Source organism: Chiloscyllium punctatum, chromosome 32, assembly GCF_047496795.1.
Source record: "Chiloscyllium punctatum isolate Juve2018m chromosome 32, sChiPun1.3, whole genome shotgun sequence".
NCBI classification, from domain to species: domain Eukaryota; kingdom Metazoa; phylum Chordata; class Chondrichthyes; order Orectolobiformes; family Hemiscylliidae; genus Chiloscyllium; species Chiloscyllium punctatum.
The window spans coordinates 28,770,818-28,794,091 of NC_092770.1; the positions used below are offsets into that span (position 1 = coordinate 28,770,818).

Genomic DNA, 23,274 nt, shown 5'->3' on the forward strand with positions numbered 1-23,274 from the left:
TGACCAGTGCCAACTCAATGGGCCGAAGGGCTTTTTTCTGCACTGTAGACCTCTATGACTCAAGCACAATTGTGTATCATACAAAGATCTTAATGGAAATAGCAAAACTAAATTTCTAACTGCTTTCCCAAGCTATCCTCCTACAAATAATCAATTCCAGAGATCTTTCACTCCAGTATTACCTCTTACATTTTTACATAATTGATTTCCCCAAGTTTCTTTTTCTTGGATTGCAGAAACACTTTTAAGATTCTTTTCCAAGTTAACTGGTATGAACTTTTCATGGTTCTGATGCCCGAATTTTTCCAGTTTAACTCTAAGATTTCTGACCAAACTCTCCTGGCTTAGAAGCTTCATCACCTATACTTCACTACTGTGACCTGTTCCCCTGAACTAAAAGATTATTTTTTATGCTCGGAGAAATTAATTTGCATTCTGAACCAAACTGATTCTTCTGAACAAAGATCTTGACTGCTTGTTTGAAAGTCAAAACTAAAACTACTGACTTCAAGGTCTGTTGTAAACTCAGCAATAAATATTCCCGCATTTAAACCACATGGGGTTCGGTCAGGTACTGGACGACAGTCACATACTTTTTTGGAATTGAGGTACTTTTGGTAACTGTTTCAAATGATTTCCTGACCAGTTCACATTTTTAAAAAAAATCACATTCAGAGAACTGACCCACATGCATCTTCTTCAACTTAAAATTCTAAATCCCAAAATATAATTAAAAACATTTCTGCATAATTGGGATCTGTTTAAAGATAGACCTTGCTGGCTTTGACTGGTGTCTTTGGCATCTGCTTCGAACAGCAAGATAACACAGATTCTGATGACTTTTAGTATACAACTAACAATAGCAATTTTAATTACGAGCTTGCTCAGCATCTGTTGAAGGAAGTTGGTGGCAGTAAACAACTTGACCTCACTTTCATTTGAGAGAGATCCAGTAAGTCTCTCATCTTTTCTTGCACAAGTCTTGGAGCTGGAGTACACAATCTGGATAAAATCCAAATTTTGATAGTTTCCAGCTACTTCATGTTGGTTACAAGAGACATTAGATTAAAACTCTTACTCGGTTATTGAGCACAATACAAGAGGGTTTCCCCAAATTGTGCAATGATCTCTAATCTTTTCTCCTTTACCATTATGCAGGAGTTATGAAGAAAAGCAGATTATTTGCTGATTACTCTATAGAATTTAGAATTCTTGCTCTAAAAAAATAACAAAAGCAATTTAAAATACTGTATTTAATCATTTTACATATTAAAAAAATTGACTGCTAATCTTAATAACTAGACATCTAAAATATAATAGGAAGGCAATTTTCTATGTAGCTAAGCAAACCCCTGGTTAGACCACATCTTGAATACTATGAACTATACTAGTCATCATACAAGAATGGCCACAGTGCCTTTGGAAGGAGTAACATACATTCACCATAATGTTACTACTGCATGATTTGGCTCACGTTTCATACTTACACAGTGTATAGTCTTGCAGGTCATGCAGGACAGAAATTAGGAAACACATTTTCACACAAAGGAAGGTATAAATTTTAAACTCACTCTCCCAAGCAATAGACACTAACTTAATTAATAATTTTAAATCGAAGGTCAATAGATCCTTGCTTGTTAATGTTTCAACACAGAAACAGTGCACATGGAAGGTATTAAGATACAGTCAGTTACAACCTCACTGAAAGATGAAAGATGCTTGTTACTATTGGTCCCATTTTCCCATGGTGGTTCATAGAATGAATGGCATAATTGACACTATTATGTACACAGTCATTTCTTGACTCCAAAAAGATTACAATTCATGCAAGAACCAAAACAAGAAGAATTACCACCATTCATCATATTGATTTCTGAAATCATGAAGTTACATTTAGGACGGCAGGTGGATGTCTATAATCAACCTAACATAGCAAATTTTATTTGAATCAAAATGTTACAAATCAAATTACACCTATAACAACCTATCATTTTTTTTACCTTAACAAAATCTCTGCCTGTTTTTTCTTTCCATTCTGCACCAAATACAGAAGACAAGGTACCCAAATCTGTAAACAATCATATTAGGATAAATAAGCACAAAATACAGCTAGTGTAGTCAAAATGCTTAACATGGGCCTTCAATGACTCACTAATTTTTTGCAGCTTGAGAATTTGCCATTAATATGCTAAAGATTTCACAAAAATCTATTCATTAAGAAAAATATCACATGCATATTCTTCAATTAGCAGTGTGTCTTTTTCAAAAGTGGGAATAAAATTCATGTTAATGGAACAATGATGTCATGACCATCAGCAATTTTGATAACATTTTCTTGGTTAATGATTGGAAATTTATGAGCAACTACTGTGCTTATTTTCAAGAATTTCTTGCAACATTAAATAGAAAACTTCAGAAATCATACCCAAAACATGCTAACCACCACAATGCATTTTAAAAAATAAACATTATTGTTGTGCAAAGAATTTGGAAATCTCTTGTAAAAAGACTTTTGGCAATACAGCAAAATTCAATCTCCAGAAACAACTGCAATTATTTCAAATTTTCTTCACACACTAAAATTGGATAAAGTAATTACAGGAGAAAAGTAAATTTATAATTAAGTCTGGAGTAACTTAAAGTAGGAAGTAAAGCAATATAAATGAAATGCCAGACAGAAGTGAAACAGTAATTTTGTGGTCAGTAACAAGGTACAGTGCTTGCTACTGACCTTGAGAAGCTCTATCTAAATATTTAGTGGGGTCTAGAGAGTCTATCTCCTATATTAGGCACATTCTTCGAAAACTCAATTCAGGAACTTTCCTTTCAGATTCTAACTTATGAGTGTTTAAGCAAGATGAGAGAGAAAAAGTATAGATCTCTTCATCTAGCATCTGTTGTGGAAAAGTTATTCAAAATTATAATTAAGATAAAATGACTGAACACTTGAGAAAAATAGGAGCTAATTAGAGAAAACTAATATGGATTAAAAATAGAGAGGTCATTTCTAAAGTACCTAGCTGACCAGGTTTATTATTGCAATACTGGTATTCACATAGGTACCAGTGGAAAACTGGAAGTTATAACTTAAAAACAGACGATCAGCATGGTTATAATTTTTATTTCAAACACCCTCATTGCTGTTGATTTACTTTGCACATACAAAAAGTAGATCACTTCACGAAATAAGGAATAAAAGCATTTCCAAAATTGAACTTGCTAATTGAAGTATTGAACTAAACAAAGGGGATCTTCTACATTGTTCTAAGCCTGTCATACTTCTAAAGGCAATATACCAGTCCTCAAAATGGATAGAGGGAAAAAAAACCTAGGATACTCATCTCTGCTAAAGTGTACAGTACAGAAGTTCCTTGACAGAAACTTAAAGAATGGAATAAGATAGACTTAGCACAATAATTATAACAGTTAAACAGTTGAACACAATGTCCCAGCAAATGTTTATTTCAAAATTTCAAATACTTTTGACAGAGTTTCAGGTGCAAACTCAAGTTTGAGAGTAAAAACACAATTTCTCTGGAAGCAGGAGTATCACTGCCACCAACCGAACCCCCCCCCCCCCCCCCCCCCCCCACCCCCCCCCGCCCCCATCCATGATGACTTTTCACTTTGCTCAAAGAATCTATCTACCTTGGCCTTAAGAGATTCAAAGGTTCTGCTTCCACCAGTTTTTGAGAAAAGTTGTTGCAAAGATTTACAGCCCTCAGAGTAAAATTCTCATTCTAAATGAGCAACCCTTTATTTTTAAACATTGACCCAAAGTTCTAGATTATACCACAAAAGGATACAATTTTACAATCTTTCCACACATGCCCTGTTTTGACCACTTCGGATCCGAAGTCTTCGATCAAGTCTTATGAACTCCAACAGATGCAAGCCAATCCTGCTCAACCTTTCTTCATAACACTGCTCATCCATAGCAGAATTAGTAAGGATATCACAGCTATCAGTGTTTGGAGTCTCATTTCTTATTTACAAAAAAATACTTTGATACTGAAAGCAACAGGAGCTCAAATGAAAGTGCAAGCATACAAATATGTCTGTAATATGCATAGTCTATAAATTCTGTCTTTACATCTGACACAACCAAATTTGTTAATTATACTAAAACAAAGAGCAAAGCAGTAATAAAGGAAGCTGACAAAAATAAATGTGATTTATCTCTAACTGGTCAGATTTTTGCCAACATAATTTTACATTGATAAATACCGAAGCATCATGCAACTGTAGAAAAATAAACCGTCAGTTACTTCTTTTAAAATGGGGTTTCCAATCTGTTACAACGACTTACTGCCATACCCGATAAACCAATTGATCATACACTGTACAAACAAAAGAAAGCATGCCTTCTTGCAAAGACGTGCATCCCAAATACTTATCTGGCTGCATAAATGGTCTTTAATTCCTTGCCAAAAACTGCGTTCCAAACTTAACAGCATTTTGTGGAATTTTCATTGATGTGGTCTAACCAAAAGGTTTCCATTCATTTGATTCTTAGAGAAAACCTAACACATTCGCATGTCAGCCAGTCTTGTGTAAAAACTTGTGTTCCTTTGATTTTGCTGGATGATCGTCTGTAGTAGTGTAAAAGTTTTTGTTTGACAATGATGGCTTAAAATGGCGTGGCTATGAATTTGGGCCATTTGCTTGTGAGCAAATTTAGTTCCCTTCAATCTGCTGCAACAATCTTCATATCAAAAAATACCCAGGAGGTATTGTCTGATATAAACAAGATGGATCAAAAGGCCTCTTTCTGGATTATAAAATTCTATGATTCTATGCTTCTTCCCTCAGCTATAATTGTCCATATTGCTAATTCTGTTTGCATTGCTTTAGAGGCCATCAGTACTGTTACCTATACAAAAATATAAAGCATTGCTGTACATTAAATCACATGAAAAATTCATAAATGTGCTCTTTCCCAGAACGTGGGCATCATGGTAATGTCAGCATTTATTGTCCAGCTGTAACTGTCCCACGGTGGTAGCAGTACACGTCATAAATAAACTTAGCATAAATGGTCAGAATACTTTGAAAAATACATAATAAACACAAAAGTGAATAAAAGATTAATACAATATCATGGATTTGAGTCAGTTTCCTGATTTCCTACCAATAATAGGGCATGCTGCTGGTTACAAGAGTAAAGTGCAAGATCAACTGTTCTAGAACAAGACCTAAATATGTTTGCAGAAGCTGCATGCTGGAACACTACGTGAATAAAATGGCATATTTCACAAACTTGACATTTGAAACATTGTAGCTAATTTGACTCCAGCCAAGATGAACAAATTCTGAACTTGTATAATCTGTTCTCTTTGATTGTCAACTAAAACATCTAACAAATCATTAGCTGAAAGAGAAACAATTAATAATATGGCAAATATTGCCAACATAGATTAATGTTTAGTAGTATAACTTACTATCATCAAAAACTCCAGCATGCGCAAGTAAAATGGTGGTGATTCTGGGGTCCTTTTCAAGTTGCATGATGTGCTTATTCCCATTCGAGAGAAGAGTGCAAACATTTATTGCAAAATCCACTTCATTAGGGAGTCCAGACATAAGGGAAAGCACCAATTTATTGTAGTCACTAAGTGTGACAAACTCTGTATTAAGTCCATAGCTTTGTCGAATATAATCTAAAAAAGAAAAGGGAACAATTTAGCATAAACAAAATTTCTGTTCAGAATGATCAGAGAAAAATACATGTAAACAGTGCTCTATAAACTTGAAAAATATAAAAGTACTCTACCCTTTCTTGGAGGGTGAAGATGCAGAACGTCAATTTCTTAATCTGTAAATTATTTCTACTGGTTTTTAAAACACCAAGACATTTCAATAACAAAAATGTTATACTTTATAAAAATGCATTTTCATATTGTGTCCTAACTGGAGAACATGAAGCATCACATAGAATTATAGTATAGATAAAAAGAAATGCAAATATTAAAAAAGCTCAACCATGCAGTAAGCCAATAAAACTAGATCCAAATCATACACTTGATCAATCTTACATTTATCCTTGAACAAAAGAAAAAATCACAATTTGATCATTTCACATGAACATATGAACGAGAAGTAGGAATCAGCCACTCAACCCCAGATTCTTCCCGACCATACAGTAAGATGGTGGCTGACGCAATGAGAACCTCAAATCTCATTACCACATAGCCCAAAAACCTTTCACTTCCTTGTTTAATCCATTTATATTTGCCTTAAAATATTTAAGCACTCTGCTTTTACTGTCCTCCTGAAAAGGTAGTAAAGACACTCAACCCTCAGTAATAAATTTGCCTAATCTGCTTTGAATGAGTGAATTCTGATTTTAAACAACGATCCCAGATTCTTCCATAAAAGGAGACATCCTCTCCACATTTACCTTATGTAAATAGGCTTATTTTTCAATTACGTCAACTTTCACTCTTCTGAACTCCAAGCCTGGTCTGTCTAAATTTTTTTTTGATATAATCGGTTCATCATTTACCTAGTGAACTGCTTCCAATACATTTACATTCACGGGTTTCAAACTTGACAGACAATTTAAATTGCAACAGGTTTCAGTGATACATTGTACTATCTATCCATTGTATAGTCAAACTATGGATAACAGAAAGCCACGTATGGATTACTGGATAGAAAAGAATGACTAGCTCAATGCTAAAGTCCAACCATCATGCAAACCTACTTTTCATCCATTGACTCCATCTATGCTTCCTGCTCCCTCAGGAAAACTACCAAAATAATCAAAAGATTCCTCCCCTTCAGTTATATTCTCTTCCACCCTCTGTTAGGCAGACAATATAAAAGATTGAATACACATATGAACAGATTCAAGAACAGCTTCTTCCCCACTGCTATCAGACTTTTGAATGGATTTCTCAAATGTTAATTCTGCTCTCTCTCTGCACTGTAACACTGCATCCTATTCTACTACCCTGATGTACTTCATATGGTATGATCTGCCCGTATAATATGTAAAACAACACTTTTCAAATATATCTTGGTACACGACAACAATAAATCAAACACAAACTCATTGCTACACTGGTCAGATTGTGTTGTTCTAATAACAATTTACAGTTGCTCATCAGTACTATGTGGAATCTGAGCCACAGCAGACTCCATGGCAGATTCTACATTCTACATGCCCCTCTACATCTGGAACCGTGTGAAAGCATCATTAAACTATGAATTTGGAGAGTTCTGCTTCACGTGGAACCTTACTTGTGGGGCTCGATTTTCGGCCCAACACTATTCAATGAGTCATTAAAGAAGTTGAACAGTTTTAAAACGTATGCAGAATTCTCCAATTTACCTTGCCTTTTAGACTCAGACTGACAACATGGACTGATTTCTTAATAAAAACTGACTGATTATTACTACAAATAGATTCTAATTCTAAATAGATTCTAATTGCAGATGAGCAACTATAATAGTTAAAATGAAACTCTATTAGAAACTGAGTCTAGCCAAAAATGTTGACAGATATGTCTTGTACACAAATAGCAAATTGAACTTGGCTAATTACCAACCCACTATCCTATTCTCAATCATTGGTAGAGTGATGGAAGGCTTCATCAACACGCTATCAAGTAGCACCTGATGAGCAACAATCTGCTCATTGCTGCTCAGTATAGGTCCTGCCAGTGCCACTCAGCTCCTAACATCATTGGCTAGCAGTGAATAAAGCTGAATTTCAGATGCGAGGCTAAAGTAACTAGCATTAATAGATAGCAAAGCCACTTTGAACAAGTATGACACCAAGGAGCCTGAGCAAAATTTGAATCAATGAGAATCATGCAGAAAACACTGGTAGTGAGATTCATACCTGGCACAAAAGATGATGGTTGTAGCTGTTGAAGTTAAATTGCCTTAGCTCCAGCACAACTTTGCAGGAGCTCAAGGTCGTGACCTCGCCCACCCATTTCAGCTACTTTCTCCACATTAAGGTCAAAGTGAAGATGTTCACTGATGACTGCAGAATGTTCAGCAATATTCCTGACTCCTCAGATACTGAAGCAGTCCATTTCCAAAAGCAGAAAGATATGGACAATATCTGGGTTTGGGCATACAAGTGACAAGTAACATTTGTGCAACACAAATGCCAGGCCATGATCACCTCTAGCAAAAAGAATCTAACCATCACCTTTTGATATTCAATGGCCATCACTGAATCCTCCACTATTAACATTCAGGATGTTAGCATTGACCAAACTTTGAACTAAGACAACATAAGTACTGTGGCTGCCAGAGTACGTTAGAGGTCAGGAGTCTTGCAAGGAGTCTCAGCCCCCTAAAGCCTGCCTACCATCTATAACATGTCAAAAGAGTGATGAACTTTCCTCACTTGCCTGGATGACTGCACTTCTAACATGCAAGAATTTGACGCTATCCAGGATAAAGTAGCCCACCAGACTGGTATGACAAACAATATCTCCCTCCATCACCAACGTATAGTAGCAGCAAAATGCACCAACTACAAGATGCATCACAGAAATTCTTCAAGACTTCTAGGACAGCAACTTTCAAACCCATAACCACGACTATTTGGAAGGAGCATGGGGACACCACTACCTGCATGCTCCAAGTCGGCAAGCATCTGACTAGGAAATATATCACTTATTTTGCCCCATCATGGATCACAATCCTGGAACACCCTCCCGAACAGCACTGTGGTTTAACTACAGCGAATGGACTGCAGCACTTCAAGGAGGCAGCACATTCCTAGATGCCCTTGAGAAGGTGGTAATGTGCAATAAGCACTGGCCCAGATCCCACGAAACAGATGGACGGACGGACGGATGGATAAATAAATGAATGAATAAATAAATAAAAATAGAATTGTTTTGAAGGGTCCCAAATTCAGCTCCAACCGTAGTGGAAATTGAACCACCATCTGTCAAATATAATAAAGGATGCTGTCAAAACTCTGCTTTATACACATCATTTTACTACAATAGCTTAGCTTTATATGCTGGTACTCCATCTGGCACCAAAATTAATTCTTAAATAGGTGCTAAATGTATGTTCTCCATCAAATCACCTCACTTGGTTAAGGCTGAATACTCTCACGTGCAACAGGTAGGTAGAAAGAAAATGATTGCGAAAGGAACAGTAATATTTATATATCTAAACTAACGTGCAATTGTAAATGCCTTGAAAAGTACAACATAAAATGAGAAATATGCAAATATTAAGTCTCTAGAGACACACCCACACAAAGATGAATCTTTGCAGTTTGTACAAACTCAGCCTCTTGCACAACTCGCAAAGCCACCATTGAACCTCAAGAAGCTACAATAACTTCTCACCACAGGGACATGTTTAAAAACAAGTCATCTAACTAACTTATCTAAACTGCTAATTTTCACGAATCACTAATATGTTTGCGTGCACGATATTAGCCAATGTTTATGAAATAGCAGCTATGTTGGTAAAAGTAGTTTGAGTTGAAGTCAAACCAAAAAGGTCAAATTGCAACTGTGAAAAAAATTCTGCTGATAAAACTATTCTTGCTTTAGAATTTTAATTTTAATTTAGAATTTTAATTCTTGCTTTAATTTTTCACAGATTAGGTACCTGCTAACTCAACTGGAGTTTATAATAAGTAAACTGACAAGAATTTTATTCAGTTACATATGACCACATGAAGAGAAAAACGTTGAATGGCAATTTTATTTAAAACAAAAAGGAGTGAAAGCAAATTACTCGGATTCAATAAAGCTCCATGTCAGTTGTATAAACTTAAGCTACAAGACAATGAACAACATGTGCAGCTTTTCTCGTCATGAAATTTAGTAGCTTTCTTTCCTCCAAATAGCTCTTCCAATTATTTTCTCTCCTAACTCGAAATGCCCTTCTGAAAACTTGGATTAATGTAGTGTTTTGCCAACTTCCACAAATTTTCTATAAAATCCACTGGGACAGAATTTCAGTATACATACACTTTCATACTTGTAAAAATTGACTGAAAATTAAGACTGCTGTAATGTAGCAAGGCCAGGTTAGGCAGCCAAGTTGCCCCAGGGTTAGGTCAAATAAGGTTGGCTTGAGGGAAATCCTCCAGGACACAGTTACAACAACACATCTCTGATCACCATCTGTCCAGCCTCCCCCAACTCATTCTGTGCCATCTTGACTTCATCCTTAACCAGTTACTGCAGGAGTTTGGGCTGCCAAACCCCAGCCCAGTACCCTTCTGATACTCATACGATGTGGCCAATGGCTTCATCCAGTACTCGATCATTGCAGTGATTGGTAATGATTAGAGGAAGATGAGTGTATATCAGAACTCCATTCCACAGCAAGACTCTTGTTTCCAGTTCTCTCAGATTTTCCCTGCCATTAAGATATTGATCCGCTGAAACCAAGGGGCGATTGCAATAATCACCCCACATACATGATTCCACGCACAGGCTCAACCACGACATGCACACAAACACCCATCCAAATGAATTTTAAGACCTGGAATGACAGGACCCTTATGGACAAGTCCAACAATGACAGACTTAAATGTCACACTACCGTCACCTAGCAGGAGCTCCGCTGCTCCAACACTGACGTCGCCGCCCTGAGCAAGTCAAACTGGTAGAAAGCAAAGACCTATAAGAACAAGTAGCAGTTACACGTCTTTCTTCAAAGGCAAAGTAGAAATACATTGTTTCTAAAGAGTCTGTTTCACCATAAGAAACAAACTATTCAGACAACTCACGAATCCCATGTGGAGTATGTGAGCATCTCACAACCCAATGACTCACCTTGGCCCAGAACCAACGAGTTGTTGGTGCCCATGCTCTGATCAAAGACAGAATGGACAAGACAGAAGAGCCATTCTACACTACCCTTGATAAACCACTGTTCAGCATCCCCAAGGCAAATACGTTGATTTATTTCAATGAGTTCAACACCAGAGTCAGTAAGGATGGAAACCTTTGGAAAGGAGTGTTCAGCAAGGAACGTGTACAATAAACACCAATCCAGTTCTCCAACAGAAGTTGCTGGAAAAGTTCAGCAGGTTAGGCAGCATCTGTGAAGAAAACTCAGTTAACGTTTCAGGTCCGGTGACCCTTCCTCAGAATTGATGGAAGAGTCACCGGACCCGAAACTATAACTCTGACTTTTCTTCACAGGTGCTGCCAAACTTGCTGAGGTTTTCCAGCAACTTCTGATTTTGTACTTTGTTTACAGCATCTGCAGTTCTTTCGGTTTTTACCAATCCAGTTTTCTTCTTTACAAAGTGCATAGAACACGACCATGTCATAACAAACACCCTTTCCCTCTACAGGGACAAGCACAGGATCTCATGGCATCAGGCCCACTCCAAGAATTGGCTCCTAATAAAGTACATCATCATGTAAGCAAGAGACCTCAAAGATGTCTGCCTTAGAGAGGGGTGATGGCTTATTGGCATTATTGCTGGACTGTTAATCCAGAAACCCAGGTAATGCTCTGGGGACCCAGGTTCAAATCTCTCCAAAGCAAGTGGTATTTGAATTCAAAGAAAGAGAGAGAATCTGGAATTAAGAGTCTAACAACGATAATCATGAAGCTATTGCTGATTGTCAGAAAACCTCATCTGGTTCACTGATGCCTTAAGCAAAGGCAACTGCCATCTTTGCCTTGCCTAGATTACATGCAACTCAGGACACACACCATTGACTCTTAACTGCTCTCTGGTTTAGGCAATAAATCCTGGCCTAGTCAGTGACACCTTCATCCCATGAATGAATAAAAAAACTAACCAATTACATGACTGGAGCCAACAACTGACTAATGCATTCTACCATCTCCATTGACCCCCTGGCCTCAAACCAGCAGACGCTGAAAAGCTCTACCATGGGAGACTCAACATTGTCTTTTCAGGGTGTGGCAGACTTATTCAGCCATCACCTCAATCAACCTGGCGACAGCCAATGTGCTGAAGAGTGGTCAAGCGTCTGGTCCACTGTAAAAGCCGCCATACTCAGCACCTACATGGAGATGATCGGCCTCTCAAACAGAAAATACCAAGACCCCTGTTTTGAAAAGAAATCATGAGACCCAGGGTCTCAAAGACTGAAAATGTAATACATCCCTGAACTAGCAGTTCCACCAAAACTCCAGTGAATGGAAACAGGCCTACAGACAACTGAAGGTTGAGGTGCAACAAAGAACCCATATAGTGAGATAGTGGGTGGAAAGAATACAGGAGACTCAGTAACTCATCAATAACTATGACATGCACGGCTTTTTCAGCATAAAGTTATGGTCTCAGCACCCAGGGATTACTCCACTGAGAGTCAAAAGCAGAGTCATTCAAAAGACAAAGGCAGTCAAAACCTACTGGAGAATCACTTCAAGGACCTCTTCAACCAAGATGCTGCCTTTGCCCAAATGTGCTCAACACCATTCCACACCACACTACCCATCGCCATCTCAGCACACATTCAACTCATCACAAAGTTGAAAAAGCTATTCAACACCAATACAGAATAACATCTTCAGCACACATACAGTGAAGAAGGTTATCTAAGATAAAACAAATGGATCTTGATCAACTGGGCTGAGGCTTGGCAGAGGGAGTTTAATTTGGATAAGTGCAAGCTATTGCATTTTAGTAACAAACAGAAAGGTAGGACTTATCGTCAAAGATAGGACTCAGGGTAGTGTTGCAGAACAGACACCTAGGGACTCAGGTACATACAAGATGGTTAAGGCAGCGTTTAGCATGCTTGCCTTCATTGCTCAGTACTCTGAGTACAGGAGTTGGGACATCATGTTCATATTGTAAAGTTTGTTGGCGAAGCCACTTTTGGACTGCTGTGTACAGTTCTGGTTGCCCTATAAGAAGACGACTATTAAATTGGAGAGGGTTCAAAAAAAATTTACCAGGATATTGCCAGGTATGGAGAGTTTGAGTTAAGGGACTATTTTTTCCCACTGCCATGAAGGTGGTTGAGGGGTGAACTTATTGACTTATAGAAAATGAGGTACATAGATAAGGCAAATAGCAGTGGTCTTTTCCTTAGGGTGGGTGAATTCAAAACTAGGGGGCATATTTTTAAAGGTGAGAGGAGAAAGATATAAGAGAGACCTGTGGGGCGACGTTTTCACACTGAAGGTGGTTCATATGTGAAATGAATTGTTCGGGAAATGGTAGATGCAGGTACAGATACAACAGTTTAAAAAAAAACATCTGGATAGGTACATGAATAGGAAAGGTTTAGAGAGATATGGCCAAACACAGGCAAATGGGACTAGTTTAGTTTAGGAAACTTGAACAGCATGGAAGAGTTGGGTCAAAGAGTCTGTTTCTGTGCTGTATGACTCTAATCCCTGCTTAAGTACTAAAATATGGCAAGGGCACTTTTGACACAAATCTATGACCTCAATGCCCTCATCTGGAAGGGAGAACGGAGACACACTGTAATTATGACCTTCAAGAACAGAGACAGGTCCAACTGTGTAAATAACAGAGGTATTTTCCTGACTGTCCCCCACAGGAAATCTCATCACAAGAATCCTCCTTAACTGCCTCCTAACAGTGGCTGAACAGTTCCACCAGAGTGTAAATGCAGCTTCCGCCCATCAAGAGGTGCAACGGACAAGATTTCCAGTATAAGTGCAAGAAAAAGACTGTTACATGACCACCACCAACTTCAGTTCATGACCTTCTTTGATCTCACAAAAAGTCTTTAACTCTATGAACAGTAAATATAGAATATTCTTCTCAAATTATGTTGCCTGCAGAAAGACAGCACCATTCTTTGCCTGTTTCATGATGACATGCAAGTCATGATCCTCCTTAACAGAACCACCACATACCCTACACAAGTGAAAACTGGATCAAGCAGGGCTGCGTCACCACACCAACACTTTTTCCATCCTTCTCACCACAACACTTCATCTCTATGAAGTGCCCAGTTGGAGTGGAGCTAACCCACAGTATAAGTGGGAAATATTCAATCTTTGAAGCAAGACCACCCTAACTTTGATCATTGACCTGCATGATGTAGCTTCACGAATGCATACTTTAAAGGCAGAGCTACAAATCATCATCACTGCATTCACCAAACAGAGAATAGGCCTCAGACTAAACATTCAGAAAACAATGATACGCTTAACAACTCACTCCTGCCACAATACAATGCGCCACCCCCCAGAAACATCAAAGTCCATAGTTAGATCCTTGTCAACGTGGATCATCATCGCCCATACCTCAGGAGCCTCCACTTGGTGTGAGTAGACATTGGAGTCAATGTTGGATTTCATCAATGTACCAGAGCAGCTTTCAGATACCGAGGAACAGAGGGTTCAAGATCCAAGACTTCACACACAGAACCAAGCTCAGAGTCTCCATAGCAGCCATGGTTTTTGTCTTGAATGCATCAAAAACATGGACCGTGTACAACATACACCTCAAATCCATGGAATGCGATCAAGAGTGTTGCCTCCTCAAAATCCTGTAAATCCACAGGTAGGATAGGCATACTAATATCAGCAATCTCTCCCAGGCTAAAATTCCCAGCATTGAGGCTCTGGTCATACATGACCAGCTGCAACGGGCAGACCACATTGTCTGTACATCTGACATAAAGCTGTCTTACCAAACGCTCTACTCCAAGTTCCGCAATGGTAATCATCGCTAGGAGGACAGTGGAAACACCACAAGGACATCCTGAAAGACTCCCAAAATAACATGCTCAGTAACAAATTGGAATCTCAAACCGAAGAGGAAAGTTGTGCAAAAATACAAATCATTTTGAATGGGGCTGTACAAGACACTGGTTAGGCCACGTTTGGACTACTGTGTGCAATTCTAGTCACTCTACTATAGGAAGGATGTTGTGAAACTTGAAAGGGTTCAGAAAAGATTTACAAGGATGTTGCCAGGGCTTTTTCCACAGAGGGTGGTGTGAGTGTGGAACAATCTGCCAGAGGAAGTGGAAGAAACTGGCACAATTACAACATTTAAAAAGCATCTGGATGGGTATATGAAGAATATGATTAGGAGGAGTTTAGAGGGATAGAGGCCAAATGCTAGCAAATAGGACTGGACTTATCTTGGATATCTGGTTAGTATGGAAGAGTCGTACTGAAGTGTCTTTTTCCATTTTATACATCTTTATGACTATGATTCAAAATGGAGCACATAGACACCAAACAGAAGCAACTGAAAGAGCATCCAAACATCCAGCGCATGCCACCCACTCTCTTCAAACACTACCTGTCCCACTTGTGGCAGTTTCTGCAGAACCTATCATCCACAGCCCCTCCCACTAGGCCCAGAATGGAAACAAGTCATCCTCAACCCTGAGGAACTGCCAAAAAAGAAAAACTACCTACAGTTATTGATGCCACTCTATTGAATGACTAATCATCAGAGATAAAATGTCTTTGATAAATCCCATGACAAAACTGCTTAGATAAGCAAATGACACCATTTCATTCTCTTGATGTTCATAAATAAACAAATACATTATTTGCCATTGAAAGATAATCACTCCAGCTTTTTCCTTCTTGTAGAAGATAAACCTTGGATTAATTAAAAAAAATGTTATTGTTGTTCCTTGAAAATAAATTCTTTATGTTTTGTAACTGATATGGGAACTCCACATAACGTAAAATTCATTTTCAGCAAGTTTGATTGGAAATATTCTTTCTCCTTGTCTTGATTTCAATCTTTTAATTACACAAAGGATAACCATTTCAACAACTTTCACCCCAGCTTCAAAAATGCTTCTAAAAAGTTTCAATAATTTTCTAAAGTGGAATATTGAGTGCCACAGAATGCGTCATTATATTTCAGATTTTCCGCAGATCCTCTGGACCAGTAACAGAATGTGATGACTACTTACCTGACAATATATGCTGCTGGTAACTGTATGAAGAAGGTACCCCACCAACAGGAACAGGTCCTCGTTGATTCCCTGAACTAACCTCGTCATCATCTTCCCCAAAGTGATGTACTTTTTCATAAGCTTCAAGATAACTAGAATAAAATCAAGTATTATCCATCAGTAATAGCATGCAACATGGTTGTGAGCAAGGCTGAATAATCACCTACAAGACTTAGCAATACATTTTCCAGTTATAAAATCAATGATCTACTTTGCTGCCAGTAATGTATTTTTAACTTCTGATAATAATAGGTCATTTATTAAGTTTTATTCTTCTTTGGTGTTAAACCAACAGAATAACTTAAGTTTTACAACTACTAAATAGAATACACAGCAAAAGAAAATTCTCAGCAGAACTGCCATCACAAAAGTTTACTGCTCCATAAGTTCAGTGTCTGAAGGTAAGCATTATAGAAATCTTGAAATTATTGGTAATATAGATTCCATGCTTTCAAATCACATTTCTCAAGAAACACTAGAGATCATAAAACATTTATGTGGTGATCAATTACTTGTAAAAAGAATATTTCAAACAACTGTTTTAAGCAATACTTACTTGGAGGGAGATGAAACAATTGAACTTACAGTTTTAAAACTCAACCAGTTCAATATTTCTAAAAAATATATATTTCCTGTGAATGATGTGTGACGATAATCACTTTTCATAGCTACAATGTGAAGAGCATAAACTGAACAAGCATACCTTTCAATTAAAACTTTTATTGTAAACCATGCAAGGAACACGGTTCACAAATTTTCAAATGGTTCAATAAATTAGCAATTCCATTTAACCCCATGTACAATTGTTCGATTCTCTCTCTCATGTCCTCGCTATGATTATTTTAAATTAGCAATCCTATTTATGTAAAACAAACTAAAAAGGAATAACTGATCAAGACTATTAACTTGATTATCACAATCAAAACAAAAAAATTAGCTTTCCAAGAGCCAATAAGTAAAATCAAAGTTAGTTAAGCAATCAATTGCATGATTTATTGGTGATGCAAGAAAGAAACTGCAGTCTGATTAAGACATCTGCTTCAATGATTCTCTAACTCACCAAAGCACAAAAATTAATAAAAACAAATCTTAAAGCTGTGACTTCCTCACACTTGGGCACAATGAAAGCCAAGATTGCAGAACATATCAGGCCAAAATGGAGATTCAGGAGTAAACAATTAATTCTTCATAAGCACTATCCTTCTTTGAAAAAAAATATTTTCTGTATTGCAAATGGACTTCGTACCTGAAGCGGACTTGAAAATAGAAATCAGTGCAGGTGTTTTTTGACTACGCATTTGGAAACGAATACTTCTACTCATATGCATTGATTATTGCCTTTCAGCGCCCAACATTTAATTTTAGTACTAGAAAGTAAAAAAGTTAATTTGAAAATTTTTTTCAAAGACACTATTATTCTCTGTAGAAGTGATTCCTTTAAGTGGACTTTGCTGTACTATCACAACTAAATATAGCCACACCTACTCACAAACAACGCTGTTCTCATTTACTGGGATCATAAATTGCAGGTCAACATTTAGGATATTTTGACCCTGAACTTCAAACTGAATCTGCAACTCAAAACAATAGTTTAGGGCTGTGTACAAATGTATACATAAAAAAATCCTAAGCATAAAATGGAAGTTATGAAAAGTCATGACCTGAAATATTAGCACTGTTTGTCTCTCCACAAAACCTGTTAGATCTGTTGAACACTGCCAACACTTTTATTCTACTTGACAGTTGTCGCTGTACAAGTTTTTTAGTACAGCCTTAAGACTTGCTCACTGGAAAAACTTTTGAAGTCTTCAATGACAACTAAAAATTTCAGAATTCCCTGTAACAAAGAATAGTCTACTTCTGATAAAACTGCTTTTCCCATTAGCTACACAACCCAAATTACTGATTAAGGAAACACCACAACGAAGGCATTTAGTGCAAACAATATAATCAAATAATTTTGAATTAAGGGACTTTGAAATTTTGTTTTGAGTGTTTTGCAAATGTTTTGTTATTTGGTCTAAAGATATTGCAGACCTTGGCAAATTCATATTTACTGTCAATCACTACGTAATGCACAAATCTAGTGCTAGACTAGTTCTTATGCCCTGATGTTGAGGGTGCTAAACAGTTCATGATAGGGAATTAGAGGATGTTGATCCTGCAGTTGAATAGAATGGCAACACATGTCCAAATCAGGAAAAGACATGGTTTTCAGGGACAACTGGAAGACACTGCCATTCCCAAAACATCACAATCAAATCATTCTCTGCAATGACATTTTGAGGGATGCGAGGTGCTGCTCAACTAAGCACTGTCATTTCAAAGCTGATATTTGCTAAAATGTTCCAAACATTGCCAACTTGGATGGTTGCAATCTGGCAATGAGTAATCGAGACCTTGTATCTAATTGCTGACGAGTTTGAAGATAAACCCTTCAATGCAAAATACGGAGTATCCACATTGTTGATATCCCTGCATTCCCTCTTGTAATGCAGTGGTAGTATCTGTGTCTCTGGAACAGGAGGTCAGTCTTCAAGTCCCACCTGCTCCAGAGGCATGTAATAACATCTCTGAACAGGGTGATTAGAAACAACACATTAAACTTCTTGTCAGCACTGACACCCAAGAAGTTGACGACCCTTTCATTCAAAGTCAGATGTGAGCTTTTCCTCACTTGGAAATGGACAGTCACTTGCCGGTCACTCAAGTTCAACAACTGGATTTTATAAAACTACTTTGAAGTAGAAAAACATTTCTAGACATGCAATGGGAGTATTACCCAGCAAAATCTACCAATGAGCTTAAGATAATTAGGACAAGCAAAGAAAGAGGTTTAAATAGGAAAAAGGCTACAGAGGTGAAAACGTTATGGGGTAAAAGGAGAATCAAGAGCTCAGAAGCTAGGTATAGCCACCAATCGCAGAATGACTCAATGCAGGGCTAAACACAGGAGTGATGGGTGAACAGGTTGATAAAGACCACTGATAGTCGAGTCCAAAGATTACAAAGGCATAAGTGAGGATTTTAACCAAAATGGCAGAAACAAGTATTGCTTTGGAGTTAAGTAATTGTTCATGGACAGAATACGGCATCAGTAGCTCAGTGCGAAATAGAAGTTTATGCTGTGAACAATCAGTGTAAGCCTCAGCTTGTGGAAATGGAGCAAGATGAAGGTGGCTGTTAATAAAAGGAGAACATTACCTTATACCTATCAGTTCACATTACCTCGGTCCTACTGCAGAAAAATATTAGCTGCTTTGTTATTAGAGAACTTGCTGGTAGATCTAAGTGATGATAAGTGCATGCATTTTGAGGCAGAAAACATCACAACGGCTCTGGAAAAGCTGAAATGATCATATATTTTCCCTATGTTTCACGCTTAATACATAAACCTCCACAGCTTCCTCTCTCCCCTTTGACCTTCCAAATGGCTGTATTTTAAATGCTTTATTTAAAAGGTCACAACCTAAGATGGTGACAACTAATGTTTATCATAAAATGTACACTGTTGTGAAGTTAAACTTGATTAACCTAGTTTAACTGGCTAGACATCAGTGCCAACAGATTGGAACAGTTCTACAAAGATTTCTGAACAGCAACCTTATTGTTTAATTGGACATTTCCTGTTCATTGCAGATTTCTTTTCACTCTACCTTTCAGTTCTTTTTCTCTATTCTGTAAATGAATACAAGAATCTATAAATATTGAAAAACAGTATTACATCAAATCAAGTATGAACAATACTTGATCTTGTGTTGTTTCATTTAAATTAAATTTCTTCTGCTCGAGGTAATGCCTCCCAGTTGAAACCATGGCACAGTTAAGACCGAGCTAGCCATCATTTTACAGATTAGGCTTTCACAATTGGCACTTCCGTGCAAATTTCTCCACCTCCTCAAGCACCAAGCTTTAAAAACATTAGCTCTTTTTTAGTTTCCAACAGTTGCATGCTACTGCTACACAGCTAATACACACAATATTAAATGGCTCACCTTAACTCATTCCCTTTGTTAGGAGTCCAGTGGGAGAACGTTCAGTGTTACCCAGGCTTTGAGAAGCATCTGGATCGTTAAGCCTCTCACTTGCTAAACAGGGAACTAAACTTAAACTTCATAAACACACAACAGATCTACTTAAAGCAATGTCACATGTAATCCTACATGAGCTACACTACTCATTTGCCATTGCATACAGAATAAGTTGCCATAACCTTTTGGTGTTTAGTACTTCGAAAAAACCTCATCTAAAGTTTTTACCCAAATTCAAATCTGCCTGCAGCAATTTACAATCACACTGCTCCTTTAAGAACATGTTTCCTTTTTGTTGTTTCTAGTACTTTTGATTTTGCCTGAAATCAACTGAAAGGACGATGTTATGTAATATAAAAAATTAGCATCAGCTGAATTAACGTGGAGCAAGTCTGCAAAGGTGATAGAGAAATGAAGTGATTTTTTTTAAACACCATACCGCAGACTCAAAAAACTGTTCAAGTAAATTCAAGGCACCATTGCCAAATATGTTGATTTCATTCAGTTTTTTTAAAAAGTTAATCCAAATTTGTTTTAAAACAGTTTAATTAGGAAGAGATTAGTTCTTTGGTCTTAATAAGGGAAAATAAACAGAAATAGAGACTACTTATTTGGAACAAATCTGAGAGTAAAATGGTCCAATTATGAATGTAACCACATGCACTAAATATACTGCAGTGTCAGTTATGGAGTTCTGCTGTGCAATCATTCTTCTGTTCCTACTCTGCTATCTTTCAAATCAGATTCTGACAGCATGGCGACTTGCTGCATGCAACGTTTTACTCTTTGCTAAGAGAGACACAATGGCAACAGAAGTGTGCAGATGAGAGGCTGTTGCATTCCAAATTAAGGGCCCTTGAAACTTGCTACATAAACTTGAGAAGAAATTAATGAGCATTCTTAAAAAAACAGACAGCAAAACCTGTGTTGACTGGCAATGCAATTAACTTTTTAAAAAATATATATTTGTGTTGGGGTGAAAACACAAAAGGAGAATAAAGGTGATGTAGCTTTTTTTAAAAATAAATTCAACTTTGCCTTATTTAAATTCAAGTGTGTACGTTAATTCTAGTTTTTAAACTGGAACCAGTTTTAACAAAAACATTGCTATTTGTAGAAGGTCAGAAATAAGATCTACAGTTTTTCAGTCCTTCAGTGTTTGCTGGATGGTCAGAAAAATTATCACAAGAACATCAAATAAGAGCAGAATTAGGATTTCATATCCCCAACCATGTCCCACCATTCGACAAAATCATGGCTGATCTGTCCCAGGCTTCAACTCCTCTTTCATGCCCACTCAGTGGTCCTCAATTCCTTAATATTTCTGCCTCCTCTTTAAATACTTTCAGTGACCTATCCTTTACAACTCTCTGGGGCAGAGAATTCCAGACAATTACTAGCCTGAGGAGAAAATCTTTCACATCTCAGGTTTACAGTGAACATCCCATTGTTCTGTGAATATGTCCCCACAATCAGGAATGCTCCACTAATGGAAATATTTTCTCAACATCTGCCTGGTCAGGCCCCCCTCAAAAATCTTAGGTTTCAATAAAATTGCCCTCATTCTTTAAAACTCTGAATGCGTAAAGGACTAAGCTTTAAGGCCTTTCTTGATCTTTCAACCACTTCATCCCAGGAAACTGCCAAGTAAAACTCTTTTCAACTGCCTTAATCTCAGTATATTTTTTTCTTAAATACATGGACCAAAACTGTAAGGAGGACTCTAGGTACCACTTAACCAACATCCTATATAATTGCGACAATGGTTCCTGGTTTTTAAACTCCAAACTCATAGCAATAAAAGGTCAAAATTCGCCTTAATTACTTGCTGCATCACCATGCTAACATTTTGTGTGCATCATACTCAGACCTTGTTTTGCAGTAATTATTTGGCGTGTCCACTCCATCTGGTATTTGATTCTTCCTACCTCACACTTACACTAAATTCCATCTGTCACGTTTTTGACCACTTACTCAACCCATGCATATTTCTTGCAGATTCCTTCATGCCCTTATCACAACATGCCTATTTACCTATTTATTTTTTAAGTCAGCTTCAAGTTATTAAAATAGATGGCAAATAATGGAGGCCCTAGGACAGATCTTTGTAGCAATCCATGAGTCATGCATTTCCAATATGACAAAACCTATTAATTACAACTCTTTATGTTCTATGCTTTAATCAGTCCTTAAATCATGGTAATATATTAGCCCCAGGGTTGAGAGTTCCTATCTGTGTCACCATACAGAAAGGCTTCTGGAAATTTAAAAACACAACATCTAACAATCCCCTTTATAAGAGAAAGATACAGAATTAGGCCAGATAGCCCATCAAGTTCTGCTCCGCCACTGGCTAAGATGTTTCTCAACCTCATTCTCTTGCCGGTCCACATAACCTTTGATCCCTTTACCAAGCAAGAACTACCTATCCCGGTCTTAAATATACTCAATAATTTGGCCTCTACAGCCTTCTGTGACAATGCGTTCCACAGCTTCACCACCTTTTCGTTAAAGAAATTCCTCCTCTTCTCAGTTCCAACAGGTTGTTCCTTAAGACTATGCCATTTGGTCCCAGTCTCCTCATCTCATGGAAAGATCTCCACAATACCCATTCTATCCAAGCCCCTCCGTATTGTGCAGGTTTCAATGACATCCCCCAATGTCCTTTTAAACTCCATTGAGTACAGACCCAAAGTCCTTAACCACCCCTCAGATGGCAAGCCCTTCAACCCCAGGATCATTCTTATAAACCTCCACTGGACCCTCTCCAAAGTCAGCATATCGTTTCTTGGATCTAGGGCCCAAAACTCCTCTCAGGATTCAAATGTGGTCTGACTAGAGATTTATACAACCTCAGCAGTATATTCCTGCTCTTGCATTCTAGCCCTCTCGAAATGAATGCTAACACTGCATTTACTTTGTAATTGCCACATGAACCTGCGTGCAAATCTTAAAAAAAATTGAACTAGAACTTCCAAGTCCCCTGATGCTTCAGATTCTTTCCCTACTGAGAAAATAGTCTCTGCTTCTATTCTTCAACAAAGTGCACAACCTCACTTTTCCACTTTGCATTCCATTTGCCACTTCTTTGTCAGCACTGCTAGCCTGTCCAAATGCTTCTGTTGCCTCCACACGTCCTCAACACTACCTGTCCCTCCACCCATCTTTGTGTCATCCTAAAACACACCAACAATGCCCTCAGATCTTTTGTCCAGATTTTAATGTATCATGACAATAGTATGGTCCCAATAATGATCTGTACTGTCACCTCTACTTGTCACCAGCTGCCACCCTGAAAAAGACCACTTAATTCCCAATATCTGCCTTCTACCAGTCAGTTGATT

At 37.7% G+C, this 23,274-nt stretch overlaps 1 protein-coding gene across 2 annotated transcripts in view; it reads right to left on the minus strand.

The window, feature by feature from the left end:
• Positions 1-23,274, minus strand: part of arid2 (AT-rich interactive domain 2) — a 136,950-nt gene that overhangs the window by 75,893 nt on the left and 37,783 nt on the right. Inside the window, exons 4-6 of one of the 2 annotated variants that reach the window (XM_072551951.1) lie at positions 15,858-15,991; positions 5,442-5,660; positions 2,001-2,068 (exon numbers count right to left, since the gene is read on the minus strand). In XM_072551951.1, coding sequence (XP_072408052.1) covers positions 2,001-2,068; positions 5,442-5,660; positions 15,858-15,991 — 421 coding nt within the window. Of the gene's footprint in view, positions 1-2,000; positions 2,069-5,441; positions 5,661-15,857; positions 15,992-23,274 lie in introns of those variants that run through there. The other variant, XM_072551952.1, reaches the window with a different exon arrangement.